The sequence below is a fragment of the Stomoxys calcitrans genome, chromosome 3 (assembly GCF_963082655.1).
Source record: "Stomoxys calcitrans chromosome 3, idStoCalc2.1, whole genome shotgun sequence".
NCBI classification, from domain to species: Eukaryota; Metazoa; Arthropoda; class Insecta; order Diptera; family Muscidae; genus Stomoxys; species Stomoxys calcitrans.
The window spans coordinates 81,317,569-81,341,539 of NC_081554.1; the positions used below are offsets into that span (position 1 = coordinate 81,317,569).

The 23,971-nt window shown below is 39.3% G+C and overlaps 1 protein-coding gene across 1 annotated transcript in view; it reads left to right on the plus strand.

The window, feature by feature from the left end:
- Window positions 1-624: 624 nt before the first annotated feature.
- Window positions 625-23,971, plus strand: part of LOC106084934 (sodium- and chloride-dependent neutral and basic amino acid transporter B(0+)-like) — a 45,195-nt gene continuing 21,848 nt past the window's right edge. The window contains exons 1-9 of the mRNA XM_059365498.1: window positions 625-1,036; window positions 2,763-2,897; window positions 2,968-3,134; window positions 5,822-5,937; window positions 9,096-9,231; window positions 13,011-13,338; window positions 13,416-13,564; window positions 13,633-13,761; window positions 20,571-20,689. Of these exons, the coding sequence (XP_059221481.1) occupies window positions 874-1,036; window positions 2,763-2,897; window positions 2,968-3,134; window positions 5,822-5,937; window positions 9,096-9,231; window positions 13,011-13,338; window positions 13,416-13,564; window positions 13,633-13,761; window positions 20,571-20,689 (1,442 nt within the window). The 5' untranslated portion in view covers window positions 625-873. The remainder of the gene's footprint in view (window positions 1,037-2,762; window positions 2,898-2,967; window positions 3,135-5,821; window positions 5,938-9,095; window positions 9,232-13,010; window positions 13,339-13,415; window positions 13,565-13,632; window positions 13,762-20,570; window positions 20,690-23,971) is intronic.

The window sequence follows — 23,971 nt, forward strand, 5'->3', positions numbered from 1 at the left end:
CAACCCAATATTTATTAGACCACTCAAAGTCCGTGCCGAATTTGGTTGCTTAAGTTATCCAATTTTTAACGGATTGTGACGAAAGGGGGGTTTTGCATATATACCCGAGATGGAAGGTATCCAAAATACATACATGAATAAAATGTAAAAAAGTAATTATGAATGGAATTATGAAAAAAATCCCTAATTTTTTTTTGTCTGTGTATGCTGTACACATATAAATATTACACTCCGTCCACATGGATTGGTTTCGCATTTAATGCAAAGTTTACCAGTTTGATAATACTACAATATAATAAAATATTTAACTATGAGATAATTCCCGTGATTCGCGCTACCACGCCATTGCATAATTTGTAGCATTTTTTATAATAAATTTCAATACTTTCAATACCCATTTCCAAGTGTAACGTGTGTGAAATCCCAAGAGGAATTTTTGATGGTCATTGCTGTATTTTGTAAACAGATAATCGGAGTGAAGAAAACGACTATCATTTATTGCATTACATATTTTCCGCAATATCTAAGCATTTGTTCCCGCACATGATAATTGCTTTTTCTTTTGGTCATTCAGTTTAATTTGCCAGCATTTTTCACTTAGACAAATAAGTTCAGCAGTTGACAGTCACAGTTGGAAGCAATTTGCCACACGGCATTTACTCAATTTGATAAATTCGGTCCGTTAACTAAGCCAGTGGAATGGAATTGAACATTTATATGAGCAATTAAATTATTTTAAAATTCATAGCAGCAAAAAAAAAAACATCTCACCTTGAGGAATTTTAATAATTAAAATAACCAAAATACACCCTTTTTAAATCGTTGAAAGGATAAACGTTGTTAGAATCAGTGAGATTTATTCATATAACTGACATGGTCTATGTGTCATCCTATGAAAGTGGTCGGGCCCCCTATGCGCCAGACAAAAACCGTGGCAGTTGGTTGCATCCAGATGACTTCATTTATGCCTGCATCAGCCTTGTATTTCAGATTGATGTAATTTCAAGATCATGGCTATCATCGATAGAATCGGGTGGTGAGTAAAATGACATGGAAATACTTGATTTCGAGGCATTCTATTTCTACCAAATAAAGAAAATGTGAGTGTAATTGTGACAGTGACATAGAGTGCTAAGCGAGATTGAATAAAAATGCACCATATTTCAGGGTGGTCTTTGCTACACCCATAAATATTTCAGTAAATAGGATTTTATTCCCAAACTTTTTGACCAATAAGTGAACAATTAAAAGCGTGTTAAGTTCGGCCGGGCCGAATCTTAGGCAAGCTCAAGAAGCAAAATCGGGAGATAGGTTTATATGGGAGCTGTATCTAGCTAATGATCGATTCAGACTATATTAGACACGTGTGTTGAAGGTTATGAGAGATGCTGTTGTACAAAATTTCAGCCAAATCGGATGAGTATTGCGCCCTCTAGAGGTTAAAGAAGTCAAGATCTCAGATCGGTTTATATGGCAGCTATATCAGGTTCTATAGCGATTTACGCCATACTTAACACAGTTATTGGAAGTCATAATAAAACACCTCATGCAAAATTTCAACCAAATCGGGTGAAAATTTCGCGCTCTATTGGCTCAAGAAGTCAAGATCCAAGATCGGTTTATATGGCAGCTATATCAAAACAAGGACCGAATAAAACCAAACTTATCGTAGTGGTTGGAAGTCACATCAAAAAACTGCGTGCAAAATTTCATTCACATCGGATAAGAATTGCGCCCTCTAGAGGTTCAAGAAGTCAAGACCCAAGATCGGTTTTTATGACAGCTATATCAAAATATGGACCGATATGACGCATTTACAATCCCAACCGACCTACACTAATAAAAAGTGTTTGTGCATAATTTCAAGCGGCTTGCTTTACTCCATCGAAAGTAAGCTTGCTTTCGACAGACAGACGGACGAATGGACGGATGGACAGACGGACGGACGGACAGACAGGCGAATATGGCTAGATGGTCTGAAATGACATGACGATGATTATGGGGTCTCAGACGCATATTTCGAGGTGTTACAAACAGAATGACAAAATTAGTATAACCCCATTCTAAGGTGGAGGGTATAATAAGTAAAAGTGTGCTAATTTCGGCCGGGCCGAATCTTGTATACCCTCGTACAAAATTTCAGGCCAATCGGATAATAATTGCGACCTCTAGAGTCTCAAGAAGTCAAGATCCCAGATCGGTTTATATGACAGCTATATCAGGTTATGAACCGATTTGAACCATACTTGGCACAGTTGTTGGATATCATAACAAAACACATGGTGCAAAATTTCATTCCAATTGCGCACTCTAGAGGCTCAAGAAGTCAAGACCCAAGATCGGTTTATATGGCAGCTATATCAAAACATGGACCGGTATAGCCCATTTACAATCCCAAGCGACCTTCACTAATAAGAAGTATTTGTGCAAAAGCGGCCAGCTTTACACCATCAAAAGTGAGCGTGCTTTCGACAGACAGACGGACGGACATGGCTAGATCGACTTAAAATGACATGACGATCAAGAACATATGTACTTTATGGGGTCTCAGACGCATATTTCGAGGTGTTTCAAACAGAATGTACCACCATCCTATGGTGGAGGTAATAAAAAAGAACTTTTCAAAAAATTATAATTGGATAGTAAAATAAGAATCAATCAGCGATCAAAATTTGATACTAGAATCTTAATTCGAGTATAGATAGCAGCCCTCTTGCCAAATGTTTTACAGTTCTAATATTGGTTTTATTTGTTCCCTACAGTCTTGATTTTTATTCTCGTTTACCTACTAAGCACTGTTATTTTCATTGTTCCTTTGATGGTGGTCAAATCATACTTGGGACAATTTTCAAGCAGTGGCTTCATTTCAGCCCTACGAATTTCGCCTATATTTAAAGGTAAACATGCGATTTGATAAACCATCATCTAAATTAGTAATGGAGAAAAATAAATAAATCACTTTTCTAGGCATGGGCTACGTATCTCTGATTATGAATATCTGTATCCTGGCCTGTAACAGTTTATTTGCCACAGTGCCCTTGCTATACATGTTCGCTTCAATGAATCCTACGTTGCCCTGGAGCTGTGAGGGCTTCACATGGACTCGAAACTTAACAGAGGATGAGGACACAAATGTATGTATGGCCCTTAAATCCCATCTTCATTATTTTTATTAAAATTTTACAACGTAATACGTAATCTTGTAGACTCGCTTTTAACGGACAATATGTTGACACTGGGTCTCTACCCTACTAATACTACAAACCCTACTCATTTCTCTTCAACTGTTAATACCCTTTTAGATTTATTCTTTGTAAATAATGCCTCCAATATTTTACTTAATGAACAAATATCTGCTCCTTGTTTCTCGAAACACGATTTGATTTATCTAGCTTACAATTTCACCTTGTCGGAGAAAGTGGAGAAGTTTTCGTACCGCGATTTCAGGAACTTGAACTATTCTGCTTTAGATGAGAGGATTCAGGAAGTCGATTGGCATGAAATATATGGACTTATATCTGTTGATGATAAATTGAGCTTTCTTCAAGAAAACATTCTTCGTATCTATGATACAACAGTCCCTATTAAAACGAAAATGAAAAGCTCAAACACTAAGCCTTGGTTTAATTCCACTATTAGAAATTTCATTAGAAATAGGGACCTAGCCTACTCTAGGTGGAAACGTTTTAAGACTCCTGAACTTCAGGAAGAATTTCGCACGGCCAGGAATAAGGTTAATAAAGTTATTAATGATGCAAAGTTACGATATTTTTCATCCAAATATTATTCGGCGTTAGACACGAGAAGCAAGTGGAAGGTTATAAATGATATCGGAGTTGGTAAATCCAAGGCGATTTCTACCTACCATGGAGATATCAACGAATTGAATAGATCTTTTGTTAATATTCCGACCTTGGATATAGACACCACTTTCTATCAAGTCACTAATAGGGTAGTGGACAACACACATGTTGACTGCAGTTTTGAGTTTAGATGTGTATCGCACGATGAAGTTATACATAGTCTTATGTCAGTGAAGTCTAATGCCATTGGTCTTGATGGTATTGACCCAAGATTTATTAAAATACTGATTCCTTACCTACTACCTTATTTTACTCATCTCTTTAACTCAATTCTAATCTCCAGTAGATATCCGAGTATCTGGAAACGATCAAAGATAATTCCTATCCCTAAATCCAATGGCGATTTTCGTCCGATTTCGATATTATGCTACCTCTCGAAAGTTTTCGAAAAGATTTTACATAGACAAATGTCTGAATATCTCCAAAGGGAATCGCTGTTATCTGATAGACAAACCGGGTTTCGAGCTCATTATAGTTGCGTTAGTGCATTAGTTGAAGTTTCGGAATCGATAAGGAGTAAAATTGATGATGGTAATGTTAGTTTTCTCGTCCTTCTTGACCATTCAAAGGCTTTCGACTCGGTTGATCATCGTAATCTATATATGAAGCTCAGAAGATTCTTCAAGTTCAGTGATACTTCTATAAAGCTTTTTCAATCGTATCTCAGTAATCGGCAGCAGTCAGTGTACGTAGGAGATGCCATATCAGAGTCAATAATAGTGCCCAAGGGGGTTCCCCAAGGCTCTATAATAGGTCCGCTTCTTTTTTCACTTTACGCAAACGATCTTCCAAGCCAGCTAGTCCACAGTCAGATCATCATGTATGCTGATGACGTTCAGTTGTTTCTTAGCGGTTCTGTTGATGATATTGGTGAATGCGTTACAAAACTCAACCAGGACCTTTCACGTGTTTATAACTGGGCCACAGCAAATGGTTTATTTCTGAATCCTCATAAATCGAAAATTATTGTTTTTCACAAGAGTAAAAGATTTACTCTACGAGACTTGGATGTCACTATAAATAGTCAGAAGATTGATATTGTGTCTAGTGCGAAGAATTTAGGTGTAATTTTTAATAGCTCATTGACTTGGTCTAATCATGTGAATGCTATAGCAGGGCAGACATATGCAAAGCTGCGTACACTGTGGATCACACACTCTTATACACCTATTGAGGTTCGGACTCTATTAGCGAAGATGTTTCTAATTCCTGGTTTGATCTATGGCTGTGAACTGTTTGCGAACTGCGATTCACTAAGCCAACGGAAATTGAATGTAGTTTTTAACAGCATTATTCGGTATGTCTATGGTGTAAGAAGAAATCAACATATTTCCACCATGGCGAATTCCCTTTATGGCTGTAGTTTTGACAATTTACTCAGAATCAGATCTCTACAATTCCTGCATAAGATCATTGTGACACAAACACCCAATTTCCTCTACGACAAATTAGTATTCGCCCGATCTAGAAGGGGTAGAAAACTTGTACCTTTTCGAAGAAGGAGTCTAGTATCTAAATGGCAATTTTATACGAGTACCATACGTCTTTGGAATACCATTCCCCACGAAATCCAAAACATCAGCAACGCGTCAGACTTTAAGAAAAGACTTTTTATTCTTCTTAGTAACTAATTATTCAAAAATTGTTTTTCTCTTTTTTTTCTCTTTTTTTCTCTCCTTTTAAACATTGTTAACTTCTTCCTTAAAGTGAAAACTATTTTAATTTATTATTTTTCTCAATAATTTGTATTTCCATCATTAATATTCAAAAAATTTTTTTTACATTTCTTTTATATTTCCTTAAAAATTTTTATATTATCTTTATTATTATTTTTTTCAAAGGATATATGACTGTTCTTATAAGCCTGCACTATAATTATAAGATTTTTTATCTTGTTGTGTAGGTATTCATCAAATAAATAAATAAATAAATAAATAAATAATACTTTTTTTTTATAGCTGTGTAATAATGAAAGTTATGCGACCAAAATCGTGTCCTATGTTGACGGTGATAATATTGCACATAATTTCACCGAATATAAAATGCATAACATACCATCCGTTTTGTATCTTAAGTAAGTATAGAGTAGAAAAATTAGAGCGAGCATATACATGTAGACGTAGATTTCTACATATATAGGTCGCCATAAGCGAAGCCAGCCCAGATTCTGGGGGCTAAAGCACTTTAATTGGCAATATAATTAGTAAATTTTATCGATAACAATGGAATATTTGAAAATTTGGGCGGGGATAAAACTTTTGGGAGGTGCTTACCCCAACCCAGAGGCAGTTTTTTATCCACCACCGAAGGATGGGGGTGTATTCATTATTCCGTTTGCAACACATCGAAATATCCATTTCCGACCCTATAAAGTACATATATTCTTGATCAGCGTAAAAATCTAAGACGATCCGTCCGTCAGTCTGTTTAAATAACGGTACAGTCTTTAAAAATAGAGATATTGAGATATTGATAGATATATATATTGAGATAGAGATATTGAGATATTGATATAGATATTGAGATAGAGACATTGAACTTAGCATAGATTCCGTTTTTGTTCATAAGCAGGTTAAGTTCGAAGATGGGCTATGTCGGACTTTATCCTGATATAGCCCCCATATAGACCGATCCGCCGATTTAGGGTCTTAGACCCATAAGAGCCACATTTATTATCCAATATTGCTGAAATTTGGACAACAAGTTATGTTAGGCCCTTCGACATTCTTGTTCAATTTGGCATAGATCGGTTCAGATTTGGATATAGTTGTCATAGAGACCGATCCTCCGATTTAGGGTCTTAGGCCCATAAAAGCCACATTTATTATCCGATTTTGATGAAATTGAGGACATTGAGTAGGGTTAGGCCCTTCGACGTCCTTCGTCAATTTGGCGCAGATCGGTCTAGATTAGGATATAGCCGCCATATAGATCGATCTGCCAATTTAGGGTCTTAGGCCCACAAAAACCACATTTATTATCCGATTTTGTTGAAATTTGGGACAGTAAGTTGTGTTAGGCCCTTTGACATCCTTCATCAATTTGGCCTAGATCGGTCCAGATTTGGATATAGCTGCCATATAGACTGATCCCCCGATTTAAGAATTTGAGCCCATAAAAGGCGCATTTGTTGTCCGATGTCGCCGAAATTTGGGACAGTGAGTTGTGTTAAGACTTTCGAAATCATTTTTCATTTTGGCCCATATCGGTCCAGATTTGGATATAGCTGCCATATAGATCGATCTCTCGATTTAAGCTTTTGGGGCCATAAAAGGAGCATTTATTGTCCGATTTCGCCGAAATTTGGGACAGTAAGTTGTGTTAGGCTCTTCGACATTTATCTACAACTTGGTCCAAATCGGTCCAGATTTGGATATAGCTGCCATGTAGAGCTATATCTCGATTTGAGGTCTTGGCCCAATAAATGGCGCATTTATAATCCGATTTCACTGAAATTTGACACAGTGACGAATGTTAGGCTTTTCGACGTCCGTGTCGTATATGGTTCAGATCGGTTTATTTTTGGATATAGCTACTAAAGAGATCAAAATTTTGTTTTACAGAATTGAACAATGACTTGTATTTATTAGTATTTGGTCCAAATCGGAACATATTTCGATATAGCTGCTATGGGGCATAAGGTATACATTTCTCCCCAGATTTTGACGAAAGGTGGTTTACTTATATACCCGAGGTGGTGGGTATCCAAAGTTCGGCCCGGCCGAACTTAACGCCTTTTTACTTGTTTTGTCTAAGAAGAGATGTCAGGAAAAGAACTCGTCAAATGCGATTCATGGTGAAGGGTATATTAGATTCGTCCCGTCCGAACTTAGCACGCTTTTACTTGTTATCGATTTAACAATTTCCTTCTGTCTGTCCATATTAATTTACATGGTCATTTGCCATTCGATGCTCATAAAATTCGACACTAAGTATTCTCTTAGGACTTCTTAAATTTTTATTGAATTTTATAGAAAGCTTATTACAATTAGTCAAATAAAAACGTGCTAAATTCGGCCGGGGCGAATCTTACATACCCTTCATCATGGATGGGATTGCCCGGTATCTCTTTATAGGCCTACAAAAGAAAATGGATAAGAAATGAAGCTATTTCAGGTTATAAACCGAGCCATACTCTATATGGATGTTGAGACCATAGTAAAAGTCTTTGTGCAAGATCGGATAAGAATTGCACCCTATAGGGGCTCAATAAGTAAAATTGGGAGATCGTTTTATTGGGTTGCCCCAAAAGTAATTGCGGATTTTTCATATAGTCGGCGTTGACAAATTTTTTCACAGCTTGTGACTCTGTAATTGCATTCTTTCTTCTGTCAGTTATCAGCTGTTACTTTTAGCTTGCTTTAGAAAAAAAGTGTAAAAAAAGTATACTTGATAAAAGTTCATTCTAAGTTTTATTAAAAATGCATTTATTTTCTTTTAAAAAATCCGCAATTACTTTTTGGGCAACCCAATATATGGGAGCTATAACAGGTTTTAAACCAATTCAGCCCGCACTTGGCGCAGCTAAATCGGACTAGCATTGCGCCATTCAGAGGCTCAAGAAGTATAATCGGGAGATTGGTTTATTTCGGGAGGTATATCAGTTTTGGACCGACTCGAACCATATTTGGCACATCTATTGAATTTCATAGTAAACATCTAGGAACATTCTGTTAAGGAACAGGGAATACTTCTCTCATATCAATGAGGGCATCCCAACTAAAGTTTAACCTTAATGATAAGGGTCCTCCTTTCTTATGCTAAATCCCAACTGTGTTCCGTATTTTAACATGACAGGATACCTCACGAATGTAGCCAGCATTAGTCGGAGGATAACCAACGCTGAAAAATTATTTTGGTGTTCACACCATAATTTGAACATAGGCGTTTCGCGTCACAGACGGACATGCCAATTTTTGCGCCACGGTGGCCGCCCATAAAAAACGAATTGCGCTCTTTAGGGGCCCAAGAAGCATAATAAAGAATTCGGTTTATATGGGAGCTATATCAAAACATGGGCAGATATGGCCTCTTTACAATCCCAAATGACCCACTCTAATAGGACCCACTCTAAAATTTATGCAAAATTTAAATCGCCTAGCTTTACTCCTTGAATAGTTAGCGTGATTTCGACAGACAGACGGACGGACATGTCTAGATCGACTAAAAATGTCATGGCCACATAATTTTTGCTTATAAATTACGTTTAATATAACCTCATTTTCTTTCCAGGTATATGTTCCATGACGCAAAGCTATTCTATTATGGTAAATTTGAGTTTTCGATGGCTTGGCAACTTATCATCTGCACTCTATTGGTGTGGGCTATAATAAGCACAATGGTTCTAAAAGAAATTCAAACTCAAACCGTAAGTTTTAAAATAAAACAAGAAAAAGCGTGCTAAGTTCGGCCTGGCAGAATCTTATAAACCATCCACCGTGGATCACATTTGTCGAGCTATTGCCACGGTATCTCTTTTTAGGCAAACAAAGGATAAAAGAAAATAATTGCTATGTTATTGGAACAATATCAAATTATGGTTCATTACGGACCGTAATTGAACTGAACATTGAAGATCATAGTAGAAGTCATTGTGTAAAATTTCAGCAAAATCTTGTAAGAATTGCGCCCTTTAGGGGCTGAAGAAGTAAAATAGAGAGATCGGTTTATAGAGGGAGCTGTATTAGGCTCTAAACCGATTCATGCCATATTCGACACGTATGTTAAAGGTCATAAGAGAAGCCGTTATACAAAATTTCAGCTAAATCGGATAATAATTGCGCCCTCTAGTGGCTGAAGAAGTCAAGTCCCCAGATTGGTTTATATGCTATATCAGGTTATGAACCGATTTGATCCATACTAAGCACAGTTGTTGGATATCATAACAAAATACATCGTGCAAATTCTCATTCAAATCAGATAAGAATTGCGCCCTCAAGAGGATCAAGAAGTCAAGATCCAAGTTCGGTTTATATGACAGCTATATCAGGTTATTGACCGATTTTAAACATACTTAGCACAGTTGTTGGATTTCATAACAAAATACTTCGTGCAAAAATTCATTCCAATCGGAAAGAATTGCGCCCTCTAGAGACTCAAGAAGTCAAGACCCAAGATCGGTTTATATGGCAGCTATACCAAAAAATGGACCGATATGGCCCATTTACAATCCCAACCGACCTACACTAATAAGAAGTAGTTGTGCAAAATTTCAAGCGGCTAACTTTACTCCTTCGAAAGTTAGCGTGCTTTCTACAGACAGACGGACGGATGAACGGACGGACATGGCTAGATCGACATAAAATGGCACAACGATCAAGAATATATATACTTTATGGGGTCTCTGACGAATATTTCGAGTAGTTACAAACATAATGACGAAATTAGTATACCCGCATCCTATAGTGGAGGGTATTAAAATTTATATTCCATCCGATTGTGATTTTACGAACATCTTCCAGCTTGAGATGCTTTTCAATGCTTTCTATTCAAAGAATAACATAGCAAAGAACGTATAAAAATTAAGCAAGTGTGTGTTGATATTCTGTTACGCCATGTAACTTCATCCGCACATTTTTCAAATTGATTAAGGTGCCCTATATAGCCAAGGACAATTGAGGACTCAATAAGTCTTCCAACTCTCATTTATATTCCATCTTAGGTTAGGTTAGGTTAGGTTGCAGAGGGTGCAGATATTAATCCGCCCTAATCCACTATGGACATACACCTAAGCCAGTAATCGGCTTGTTGTGCTCTCTAAAAACAATAAAGTAACCTCTAAAAAGAAAATTTTAAGTTAGGAATTCCGTGCTACTTACAAAAGCCTTAATTGTTTTCAATACCGCTCCCCTAAGTTGGTTCATATCTGGTATTGTGTCTACACTTAAGCGGCCGTATCTGTTGAACACAAAAGCTGGGCAATGACAAAGGAAATGCTCCAAAGTCTCATTATCTTCCCCACATGCTCTACACATGCTATCACTTGCCGCACCGGTTTTACATAAGTGAACTCGAAGTCCTATGTGTCCCGTTATGATACCAAAAGCTATACTGACCTCCTTCTTGCTTCCTTTCAGTAATAGCCCTGTCTTTTCACGATCTGGATTCCACCATAGGATTTTCGCCGTCCTACCGACTGTTTCGCTGTTTCACAATGTTGTATGAGCATTCCTTGCCCACTCCCTTAGCTCGGTCTGCGACGACCCGAAAGGCTTCGGGTTAACCAAGTTTATTGACGGCAGTCCTCTGTCCTTCACCGCCAAATCGTCCGAACTTTTATTTCCCCTTACTCCGTTATTGCCCGGCAACCAAACGATGCGGATTTTACCAACCTCAGAGAAGGCGTTAATCTTTTTCTTACTGACCTTACCGTCCTGGTTGTTATTGCCCTTATGGCGATTTTACTGTCGGTAAAGATGTTTGTACTCGACGTCCTCGCGTAAGCACCACACCACTTCACGCATTCCGTGATCGCCCGAATCTCCACCTGCAGGACCGTATTATGGTCAGGCAGTCTAAAACAGATCCCAGTCCCTGGGTTCTCAACGTAAACCCCCAGGCCCACTCTGTCCTCTAGCTTTGATACATCCGTGTAACATGATCTACCAGATGGCAATACTAGGGTTCCGTCAATCCAAGACTGTGCCGATGGCAGCAGTGCCACGCACTCGACTTGTAGGTTCATCTCAGGTATCCGATCGGAAAACTCTTCCCTCCACTCCAGGTTTCCTATCGTCGCTTCGATTATACCGCTTTGGTATGAGCTGCTCCCATCCTCAATCCATTCTGCCATCGCCTTAAGTCTCATAGCCGCCGTGGCTGACTCACACTTAATCTGTATGTCAATGGGTCGGATATCTGGAATAGTCTCCAGTGGCCTAGTGGGCGTGGTCCTCATCGCTCCGCCTATGCGAAGACAACATGTTCTCTGAACGTGTTGTATGGTCCTTATGTTGCACTTTTTCTCCATAGCATTCCACCAAACTACTGAGGCGCAGGTAAGTATTGGTCTTATCACGCTCCTGTAAAGCCAGTAAACTATCCTAGGATTCAAGCCCTACTTCGAGCCAACGGCCCGTCTACACAGTGCCCAACATCTGTGAGCCTCCTTAGTACGCTCCAGAATGTAACACTTCCCTTTTCAGTTTCCTATCCAAGATCACACCAAGGTAATTGACCTTGGCAGATATCAAAATCGTCTTATTGAGGAAACGTGGTGCGTTAAATTGGCCTACCTTCGTCTTCCTCGTGAACAGGCATATTTCAGTCTTCTCTGGGGTAAAAATTGAGACCTCTGGGTCTAGCCCAGTCATATGTCATATGCAAGACCCTTTCGGCGCTTCTTCATAGCTGGTTCGGATCCTTACTCCTTAGGAGTAATAAAACATTGTCTGCGTAGCAGACGGGTTAAAATCAATCCTCTGTTAGCATCCGTAATAGGTTGTTTATGGTGGTCACCCTTGGGAGTGACGATAAAATGTCCCATGTGGCGTGTCTTGTGCCCCTTTCTCCTTTATATTTATGCCATGGGACACACAATTTATCCTCCTGTGCTTTAGCATATGGTTTATCCAGTCTCTAATGAGGGGGTCCACCCGGTACTGGTCTACGGATTGGATTAGTGTGTCGGTCCGCATATTGTTAAAAGCCCCCTCGATGTTAATGCATATCGCCAGTGTGTAGGCATAGAAGGATTCTTCTATTTTATGCACAACCTCGTGCAGGGCAGCCTCCATCGACCTTCCCTTGACATTGACATGCTGTTTGTATTTGAGCAGTTCGCTGGATGTCTTACTCTTTATCATGGTGTCCACAATACGTTCCATGGTTTTGAGTAGAAAGGACGTAAGGGACTGTAGGCCATTGGTGTCGCATAACTTGCCTTGCCGGGCTTGGGTATAAACACCATCCTTGCCTGCTACCAGGCTTTCGGGGTATATGCAAGTCCTAGGCACGCTGTGAATTTTGGCCAGATGAGGCGCCAGATAGTCAAAAAAGATAGTTCAAAAAATTGTATGGCTTCAGTCAACAATTTAAAATTTTAACTTTATTATTAGCAGATAGTGTTTGCTGTTATCAGCAAACTAATTGTTCTGGGTGAACCATATCTGTGTTAATGTGCAATTTATTTCTTCATTTTTGTTACAGATCGGAACTCTAATTCGTTATTCCATGTGTATAGTAATCGGTCTAATGACATCATTCATTATTGCATTCAGCTTTCTGCCTGGAGCTTCCAAGGTATACGAAAACATTTTTGATACAACTCATCATGGTTTTATGAACACTGTGGCCTATATACCCATATGTGGTCTAGCAGCATTTGGACCTGGCTGGGGCATGGTGATAACCCTTTCCAGCTTCAACAAATTCAATACAAATGTTATCAAATCGAGTTGCTTAATTGCTTTGGGACAATTTGGAGTAATGCTTGGCCTAGAATTTCTAATACGATTGAGTGAAGCCTTTTTATTTGGTATGAAGTAAATAAAGTAGTTTTTTTTTTTGATATATCAAAAACTTTTGTTATCAAAATATGTTTAATTTTTCCAGCTAACGCAAATGACAACTATTACAGAGATGTTGAAGTATTTTGGACTATATATCTATCAAGCGGAAATGTTCTGGCGCACTTGCCTTGGGCTAACTTGTGGTCGATATTATTTTACTTCATGTTATTTTTGTCCAATCTTACACTGACGGTATGTTTTATGGAACTAAGAAAAGGGAAAAGGGGAAACATTTTCTGATTCTCTGTCACATACTCTAGTTTCTTCAACTGCTCTCTATTCTAACCTCAATTTTTGATGAATTTGTATTTTTGCGGGAGACGCGAGTTTATGTCATCACTGGCTTGCTGTTCTTTTTGACTGCCCTATCAATTTTTTTCACTTCGAATGTAAGTGATTTGGAAAAGAAATCTTGTTTTCTTTGATGCTATTAAAGGATTTTCGGTTTTTTTTAGAGCGGAATGACTTATATTGGCGTGATTTCAACCGATACACTAATAACACAATCCGCTATAAACTTGCTGCTCATTTTGATCGTACTCTGGATTTATGGTCGGGAACGCTTTCAGAGAGATATAGAATTTATGACAACCCATCGTTTTGCTACATGGAGTATTAACATTCTCAGATTTGTTGCACCCATTGGTTTATTATTGGCTTTGGTAAGATATCTTATATATAAAAATCAACTTGTGTTTCTTGAAATTTTCACAGATGGTGCATAATGACCCCGTGGTGAAAAAAGGGTACTACATTTTTTGATATCTGAAGGGGGGGGGGGGGGACCCTCCCCCTTACCCTAATTTTCAGAAACGCCAGATCTCGGAGATAGGTGGTGCGATTTAAGCGAAATTTTGTGTGCTCTCATATAGTACCCTAAAAATAAAAATTTCGTATCCAAATTTCGGATAGGGTACCTAGGGGGACCGCCCACCCTAAAACCTACCAAACATATATTTAGACCAATCACCACAATATGGGACTCAAATCAAAGGTATTTAGGATAAGAAAACGTATCTGATATCCATTCAACGAACCAAGTGCTAGGGGGACCACCCCAACCCCTAAAACACCCCCTAAATTGGACATATTTACCGATCTTGGCAATATGGGACTCAAATGAAAGGTATTTGCGAGTAGGAAATGAATCTGAAATCCCAATGAGGGACCACGTTTCCAACAGGACTTATTTAGTGACCATGGGAATATGGGGCTTAAATAAAAGGTATTTGAGTGTATAATTTGAATTTGATATCCAAATATGGGACCAAGTTTTTTGGGGGCCGCCTCTCCCCAAAAACATCCCCCAAAGGGGACAAATTTACGACCATAGCCATATGGGGCTCAAACGAAAGGTCTTTGGGAGTAAAGCACGAATTTGATATAAATATTCGGGAAAAGTATCTATGGGGCCACAACACCACCCAAATAGTAAGTATTTTCTGAATATTCCAATATGAGGCTCAAATCATATTTTCAAGGCCAACTCACTGAGTGGCCGCCCATTCCCCAAAATACCCCCCAAGCTGGTCATGTTTGCCGACTATGGAAATATGCTGCTCAAATTAAAGGTATGTGGGAGTAGACCACGTATCTGATATCAACATTAGAGGCCAACTGTCTAGCGGACGTCCCACCACCATAACTACCCTCAAATGGGATGTATTTGCTCACCAAGACAATTTGGATCTTAAAGAGAGTGGAAGTAAATATTCATAGTTTTTAGGGCTAATACCCCAAACCGGACATATTGTATTTGCTGACTTATATGAGAATAGAGCTCGTTGCTGATATATTTTCCGGACTTAGTGTTTGGGGGACCACCCCAATCCCCAAAACACCCCTTAATCAGGCATATTTACCGACCATGTCAATGTGGAGCTTAAATGAAAGGTATTGGGGGTTGGGCAAGAATTGATACCCACTTTCGGGACCAATTTTCTGGGGGTCTACCCCTTTCCCAAAATACACCACAAACAGCATTTACTGACCATCGCAACATGGGGCTCAAATAAAGGTATTTGGGAGTAGAATACGAATTTGATATCCAAATATAGGACCATGTATATAGGGCATCACCCCTTTCCCAAAACACTCCCCAAAGGGAAAAAATTTTTCGACCCTGCCAATATGTGGCTCAAATGAAAGGTATTTGAGATTAGAAAACGAATTTGATAACCTATTTTGGGGCCATGTGTTTGGAGGACGCCTCATCCTGTAAACTCCTCTTAAGCCAATGGCAATATGGGGTTTAAATAAATGGTATTTGAGAGAAGAGCACGATGCTGATATTTTTTCAGGGCCAAGTATCTGGGGTACCACCTCTCCCCCGAAAACACCTCTAAATCAGACATCATGAGAATATCGGGCTGAAATGAAGTATTTTAAAAATGGAGTACACCTTACATCCAAACTTAGATTCGTAGACCAATAAAGACCATATGGGATTCAGATAAAGGCAATTATATTGTTGAACTGTTAGTCAAGTTAGCATGGGATTTTACTAAAAGGTCTTTAATTGTCGAAAATAAGTATTCCAAGGAAACTTTTGTTCCATATCAAGTAAAAGAACTTTGAAATGAATCAAGCAATTAAAATCATTTTATGATGCCCACTAACTCAGCGCTTTTGACAATAATGAATTCTTGCATCCTCGTGTGAACCTGAAAATGTTTTTGGGGTTGAGGAATTTTTAGAGCAGTTAGATTTTTGAGTAAATTTGTGAACAATATAATAAACTATCTATAAAACAAATATCATGTAGCTGTCATTTTTATACCCACCCATCGTAGGATAGGGTGTATTGTATATTCATTAAGTCATTCCGTTTGCAACACATCGAAATATTAATTTCCGACCCTACAAAGTATATGTCTCTCCGTCCGTCCGTCCGTCTGTTGTAATCACTCTAGAGCCTTCAAAAATTAGGACTTTGGGCTGGAATTTGGCACAGATACGTCTTTTTGATGCGCGCTGGTTAAGTTCTTGAACGGGCCAAATTGGACCATATTTGGATATAGCTGCTTTATAGACCGATTTTCCGATAAAGGGTCTTATGCCCATAAAAATTTTATTTTTCATCCGATTTTGCTGAAATTCGAAACAGTGAGTAGTTTAAGCCTTCCGACTTCTGACCCAAATATCGTTCAGATCGGACTATATTAAGATATAGCTGTCATATTGATCGATCTCTCGATAAAGGGTCTGAAGGCCATAAAAGCTTTATTTATTACCCGATTTCGTTAAACTTTGAAACAGTGAGTTATTTATAGCCTCCTGACATCCGACCTAAATATGGTTCAGATCGGACTACACTTAGATATAGCTACCATATAGACCGATCTGCCGATAAGGGGACTGAAGCCCATAATTTATTACCCGATTTCGTCGAAATTTGAAACAGTGAGATTTTCTTAACCTCACGATATCCGACCTTAATATGGCTCAGATCGGTTTATAATTGGATTTATCTGCCAAAAAGACCAATATTTTGTTCTACAAAATTGAATAGTGACATATATATTAGACCACTCAATGTCCATGCCATTTAAAATCCATGGGTGCTTAAGTTATCCAATTTTCACCGGCTTGTGACGAAATGGGGTTTACATACATACCCGTGGTAGGTATCCAAAGTTCGGCCCGGCCGAACTTTACGCCTTTTTACTTGTTAGTTTGACACATATTCCTGCGTGATCTTGGTAATACTTTGTGTCTGCTAACCTGTTGACAAATATAATAAATTTTTTTATCACCATTTTTTTTATACCTTTAACTGAGAAACTATTTTCCTTTTCTTAATTTTTTGTTTTCTTCCAAATGCAGTATGTTGGTTTGTACATATCTAGCCACGAGCACGTATTTTCAGATTTTATTTTGGATTTGCTATCTCTAATTTTTATTGCCATCCCTTGGCTGGGTATTCCAGGATTTGTCATTTATCAAATGTTACGATCTATGGGTACCATTAAGGAAAGGTTCTTCAGATGTTGCTGCCCAACAGATTGGTTCCCCATTGAACCGGAAGATAAACAAAGATATGATGCAGTCCAGGGAAGTGTGGACATAACACATACACTAAGTGAAAACAAGGACACTGTAGTTGTTTAGAAATTAATGTTACTATAAGACTAAAACTTAATAAAACTGTATAGAGAAATTTTAAAACAGATTTTTCTAGTTGTAATGTATTAATTATATTTTCCCAACCATTAGTGATGGCTTGATATATTAAAAAAATGGGACCCACTTACGAAAATAGAACAAAATGGTAATAAAATTGGTCATGATTTGGAGCCAAAGATTTTTTTCGCTATTTGGCTTACACAATTCGTTATTTTAAGTATATGCGAGTAAACCAACATCTAGTTAAAATTTTCAAGAAGTTGAAGTAGCTTAACTTTAAGGAAATTAAAATGATACTCAATTTTAGCATGTTTTTGAACATAATTATAAGATAAATTACTATGTTTTAATACCAATTACGGGCAAATTTGTAGTATAAAAACCCTTTATTCATTACATATAAAATTGGATATAGTGATGTAATCGTTGTCTATTAGCGGTATAGATGTTGAGCTATCAAAAGCTCTTGATGTTCAGGGTATGAAAATACAAAGTGATGTCCGTTGGGCTAAACATGTATTTGAAATATCGAAAGTAGCATTCAAGTGTTTAGGCTTCCTTAAACGGTGTAAGATTTACTTCATTCCTTCTGATCTTCTTAACATCTATACCACTTTCATAAGGCCGAAAATGAAGTACAACTCACATGTATGGCCTGGAGCTTCAAAATCATCATACAGCTGGCAGTGGACCGTGTACAGAGGTGAGCGATGGCGTTGATTGGGGACAGTTGGGTATCAAACTCAATTGCCCCCCTTGAACATCGTCGCAATGTGGGTTGTTTGGCGCTGTTCTATCGGTACCTTCATGGTGTGTCTTCTTCTTCCTGATGTAAGGGTGTTTGTCGGGGATACTAGACATTACGGGAACTCACACCCGTTTGTAATTGATTGGAGAGCGGACCGCACAATGCAGTATAGAGAGAATTCTTATTTCGCTCTAATGTTTTTCCCACCCTCTATGACATTCAGATGCATTAAACAAAATCCATATCAAATTTCGAGCAAATGTGTTCAAATACTACTTACTTCACTTTAATTGGCTATGGCAGAACATTTGTTCCACTAGCCGAGCGTAGAATAGCGTTCCAAGCGCCTCGATCTCCTGCGCTCATTCTAAAATCTCTTATACCAAATTTCGAGGTGTCTCCCACCACCTGCACTGCCTCATCTGCTTTCACAAGTACCCATGCTTCAGAACCATATAACAATACGGGTAGTATCAGTGTCTTGTATAGTGTAATCTTCGTCTGTCGAGTGGTGGCCTTGTTTCTAAACTGCTTACTTAGTCAGAAGTAGGATCTGTTTGCCAGTATTATTCGTCGCTTTATCTCAAAACTGGTGTCATTCGTTTCGGTTACGGCAGTACCGAGGTAGATAAAGTTGCTGACTATCTCAAAGTTGTGCTTCCCAACTTTCTCCATACACATTTTCACTGACTCTCTTTCGATTCTTTCAAAAGCTGCAGTTACTTCTTCCGGTGACCGACCTATGATGTCGATGTCGTCGGCATAAGCGAGTAGTATGTGTTCTCTTGTGATGAGTGTGCAACATCTATCCACATCTGCATCTCGTATAATCTTCTCCAGCAGGATATTATAGTGATCACACGATAGGTTGTCTCCTTGTCTGAAACCTCGTTTGGTATTAAATGGTTCGGAGAGATTCTTTCCTATTCTTACGGAGGAACGCGTGTTAGCAAGTGTCATCCTGCAGAGTCTTATTAATTTTGAAGGGATACCAAACTCAGACATAGCTTGAAATACCTTTGAATGTAAAGGAGTATCGAAACCGGCATTGTAGTCAACAATGAGGTGTTGATTTGTCCTCCTGGGGTCTTTTCCAGGATTTGGCGCAGTGTGAATATCTGATCCAGGGTGGATTTACCAGGTCTAAATACGCATTACTAGGGCCCAATTATCTCATTGGTTTTAATCTTTCACACAGTACGCTCGAGAGTATCTTGTATGCGATGGGGAGGACATATTCCGTCTTGTCTCCTTTCCTGTGTACGGGACATAGTATGCTGAGGTTCCAATCATCGGGTATGCGTTCTTCTAACCAGATTGCGCAGATAAGCTGATACATACGCCTTATCAGCGTTGTCGCTTCCTGTCTTAAATAATTCAGCGGGTAAACCGTCAGCTCCTGCTGCCTTATTGTTCTTTAGTCGGGTCACTGCTACTTGGACCTCATTCTGACTAGGATGTAAAAATGCTATACCATCATCATTGATTGGTTCTGCGGTGTCCTCTTCGCCGCCAACGTCGGACACTAACAGTTGGGTAAAATGTTCCTTCCATATCCTCAGCATGTTATCTGTGTCAGTTACCAGATTTTCTTCTTTGTCTCTGCAGGAGCATGTGTCTGCATTCAAGCCATCGGTTTGATGTTTAATTCTTTGGTAGACTTCACGGACTTCATTCTGACTCTTGTACATCTGAATTCGCTCACACTCACGTCTTTCCGGCGAAATCTATCAGCCTCAACCCATTACTGGACGTTATCTCGTGGAGGCTAAACTTTGCTACTGTTGGACCAAAATTGTCTTCCTTCCCTATCTTCGCATTAAAATCTCCAAGAACGACTTTAATATAATGAGCGGGGCAGCGTTCCTATTCTCTCTCTAGGCGCTAGTAGAAAGTATCCTTGGTCTGCTCGTCTATGTCATCCGTCTGGGAATAGGCACAAATAAGGCTGATGTTGAAGAATTTGGCTTTTATGCGGATTGTGGCTAGTCTCTCATCCACCGGAGTAAAGCTGGAGACAAGGTATTTCAGTCTCCGACTAGCCACAAATTCACAGCCAAATTCATGCTTCGAGTTATGGCAGCTATAGTTAGTTCGTCACCGTTTGGTGTTGTAGTGACGCCATTCCCAGTCCATCGCACTTCCTGTAAGGCGGTAATATCTGCCTTGTACCTTTCTAATACATCCGTCAGCGCATATACTGCACATTCTCTATAAGGAGTGCGGACATTCCAGGTGCATATCCGCAAATCATGGTCCTTTTTTCGTTTGCGTGGGTTGTCAACGTTAGGGGGTCCGTTTTTTCTATTCCTTTGTTTCTCATAGTTTTCCGGGGCTGGTTTCTGGCTCAGCGCCAATGGCCCTCTTAGCGATAGACAGTATGGGTTCCGCAGAAATCGCTCTACGGGAGCGATTTCTATGGAGTCGCTCTATTCGCCAGTTTGGTGAGTTTAAGGTCGTGGCTCTGGATATCTCCAAGGCATTTGATAGGGTCTGGCAAGATGCACTTTTATCAAAAGCTTGTCGCTTTTGGAGTCGGTAATAACTTCGTTCGACTTGTATCGAGCTTCCTCAGAGATCGCACTAGTGGTTGTAGATGGGTTCTCATCCGATGAGTATACATTGACCGCAGGTGTGCCACAAGGCTCTGTCCTTTCCCCTACCCTTTTTATACCCTCCACCATAAGATGGGGGGTATACTAATTTCGTCATTCTGTTTGTAACTACTCGAAATATTCGTCTGAGACCCCATAAAGTATATATATACTTGATCGTCGCGACATTTTATGTCGATCTAGCCATGTCCGTCCGTCTGTCCGTCCGTCCGTCCGTCTGTCTGTCGAAAGCACGCTAACTTCCGAAGGAGTAAAGCTAGCCATTTGAAATTTTGCACAAATACTTATTATTAGTGTAGGTCGGTTGGTATTGTAAATGGGCCATATCGGTCCATGTTTTGATATAGCTGCCATATAAACCGATCTTGGGTCTTGACTTATTGAGCCTCTAGAGTGCGCATTTCTTATCCGATTGGGATGAAATTTTGCACGACGTGTTTTCTTATGATATCCAACAACTGTGCCAAGTATGGTTTAAATCCGTTCATAACCTGATATAGCTGCCATATAAACCGATCTTGGGTCTTGACTTCTTGAGCCTCTAGCGTGCGCAATTCTTATCTGATTGGAATGGAATTTCGCACGACGTGTTTTGTTATGATACCCAACAAGTGTGCCAAGTATGGTTAGAATCCGCCCATAACCTGATATAGCTGCCGACGGATCCTCTCATGACCATCAACAAACGTGTTTATTATGGTCTGAATCGGTCTATAGCCCGATACAGATCCCATAAAAATCGTTCTCTCTATGTTACTTCGTGAGCCCTAATGGGCGCAATTCTTATACGAATTGGCTGAAATTTGACACAGGTCTCCAACATATAATTTAATTGTGGTCCGAACCGGACCATATCTTGATATCGTTTTAACAGCAGAGCAACTCTGTTCTTATATCCTTTTTTGCCTAAGAAGAGATGCCGGGAAAAGAACTCGACAAATGCGATCCATGGTGGAGGGTATATAAGATTCGGCCCGGCCGAACTTAGCACGCTTTTACTTGTTCTTATTTTCACTGACAATCTATTGGGTCAGACTTCGAATCCAGTCTCAGATGACAGTAGTCTGTGTCATTCATGTCCATTCGACCATAGGCCTAGTCCTCAAAAATTTGAAGACAGAGAACGCATAGAGGTTAAGACGCTCTTCCAGGATTTGTTGGCCATTTCCGAGTGAAGTGGAAAAAACAGAGTAGGCTTTAACGCACAGAATACGCAGTGCTGTTTCTTGTCTCACAAGTGATTCACTGACCCACTACAATCGTCGATATCTATCGACGGTATAGATATTGAGTAGTCAGATGCTCTTGATGTTCTTGGCATGAAGAAACAATGTGATTTGCGTTGGTCATATTATCGTTATGTTTGGCTTTTCTTAAGCGGTGCAAGAAATATTTCACCTTTTCTGATCTTCTCAATATCTATACTATCTACATCAGGCCGAGGATGGAATATTACTCTCATATATGGGCAGGAGCTCCAAAACCATCCTTGAAGCTACTTGACCGGGTTCAACTGAGAGCGATCGTGTTGATTGGGGACAGTAGAGTATCCAACTCTATTGCTTCCCTGGAACATCATCGGAATGTGGGTAGAGTTGTATTACTCTATCTTTATTTTCATGGCGTGTGTTCCAGGGATATTCGTCTTCTTATCCCTGACATTAGGATGATGGACTTATCATGACTTGACTTCTTGAGCCTCCATAAGGCGCAAATCTCGTCCGATTTGACTGAAATTTTGCCCGTGGTATTTTAGTATCACTTTCAACAAATGGGCTAAGTATGGTTGAAATCGGTTCATAACCTGCTATAGCTGTCATATAAGCCGATCTCGGGTCTTGATTTCTTCAGCTGTTAGAGGGCGCAATTTTTATTTGATTTGGCTGTAATCTTGCATGTGGTGTTTGTTATTACTTCCAATAACTGTGCTAAGTATGGTTCAAATCGGTTCTTAACCTGTTAAAGGTGCCATATAAACCGATCTTGAGTCTTGAGTTCTGAGCTGCGTAAGGGCGTAGTTCTGATCCGAATTGGCTGAAATTTTGCATGAGGTGTTTTGGTATCACATCCAACAACTGTGCCAAATAAGGTTCAAATCGGTTCATAACCTGCTATAGCTGCTATATAAGCCGATCATGGATCTTGAGTTCTTGAGCCACCACAGGGCGCAGTTCTCATCCGATTTGGCTGAAATTTTGCTTGAGGTGTTTTGCTATGACTTCCAACAACTGAGTTAAGTATGGCGCAAATCGATACATAACCTAATATAGCTGTCATATAAACCGATCTGGGATATTGACTTCTTGAGCCTCTAGAAGGCGAAACTCGAATCCGATCTGGCAGAAATTTTTAAACAGTTCTCATCTGATTTGGCTGAAATTTTGCATGAGGTGTTTTGTTATGACTTCCAACAACTGAGTTAAGTGTGGCGCAAATCGGTACGTATCCTAATATAGCTGCCACATAAACCGATCTGGGATATTGACTTCTTGAGCCTCTAGAGGGCAAAATTCTAATCCGATAGGGCAGAAATTTTGTACAATGGCTTCCCTTATGCGTGTTCGACATTGTCTGAATCGATCTATAGCTTGACACAGCTCCCATACAAACCGATTTCCCGATATTGCTTCTTGACCCCCTACAAGGCTCATTCTTATCCGAATGCACCGAAATATTACAAAATAACTTCTACAATGTTCAGCATTCAAAACATTTTTGGTTCGAACTTGATATGGCTCCAATAGCATAACAGTTCTTATTCAATATTCTTTGTTTGCCTAAAAAGAGATACCGCGCAAAGAACTCGATAAACGCGATCCATGGTGGAGGGTATATAGGATTCGGCCTGGCCGAACTTAGCACTCTCTTACTTGTTAGCAATTAGAGTGCACAACAAGTCGAATTCTGGCGTAGGTGAATGTCCAAAGTAGCATGGTCCGGATTAATATCTGCTCCCTCTTTTCAACCCAACCTAACCTAACCATAACCTTCTCTGGCATGCAAATCAATCTCTATGAGATACATAGAGATTAATCAAAATTCATTCATGCTCGGGGGGCTAAAAGAGAATCTCTATCAGAATTTATAGACAAAAACAATAATGATTGTGAT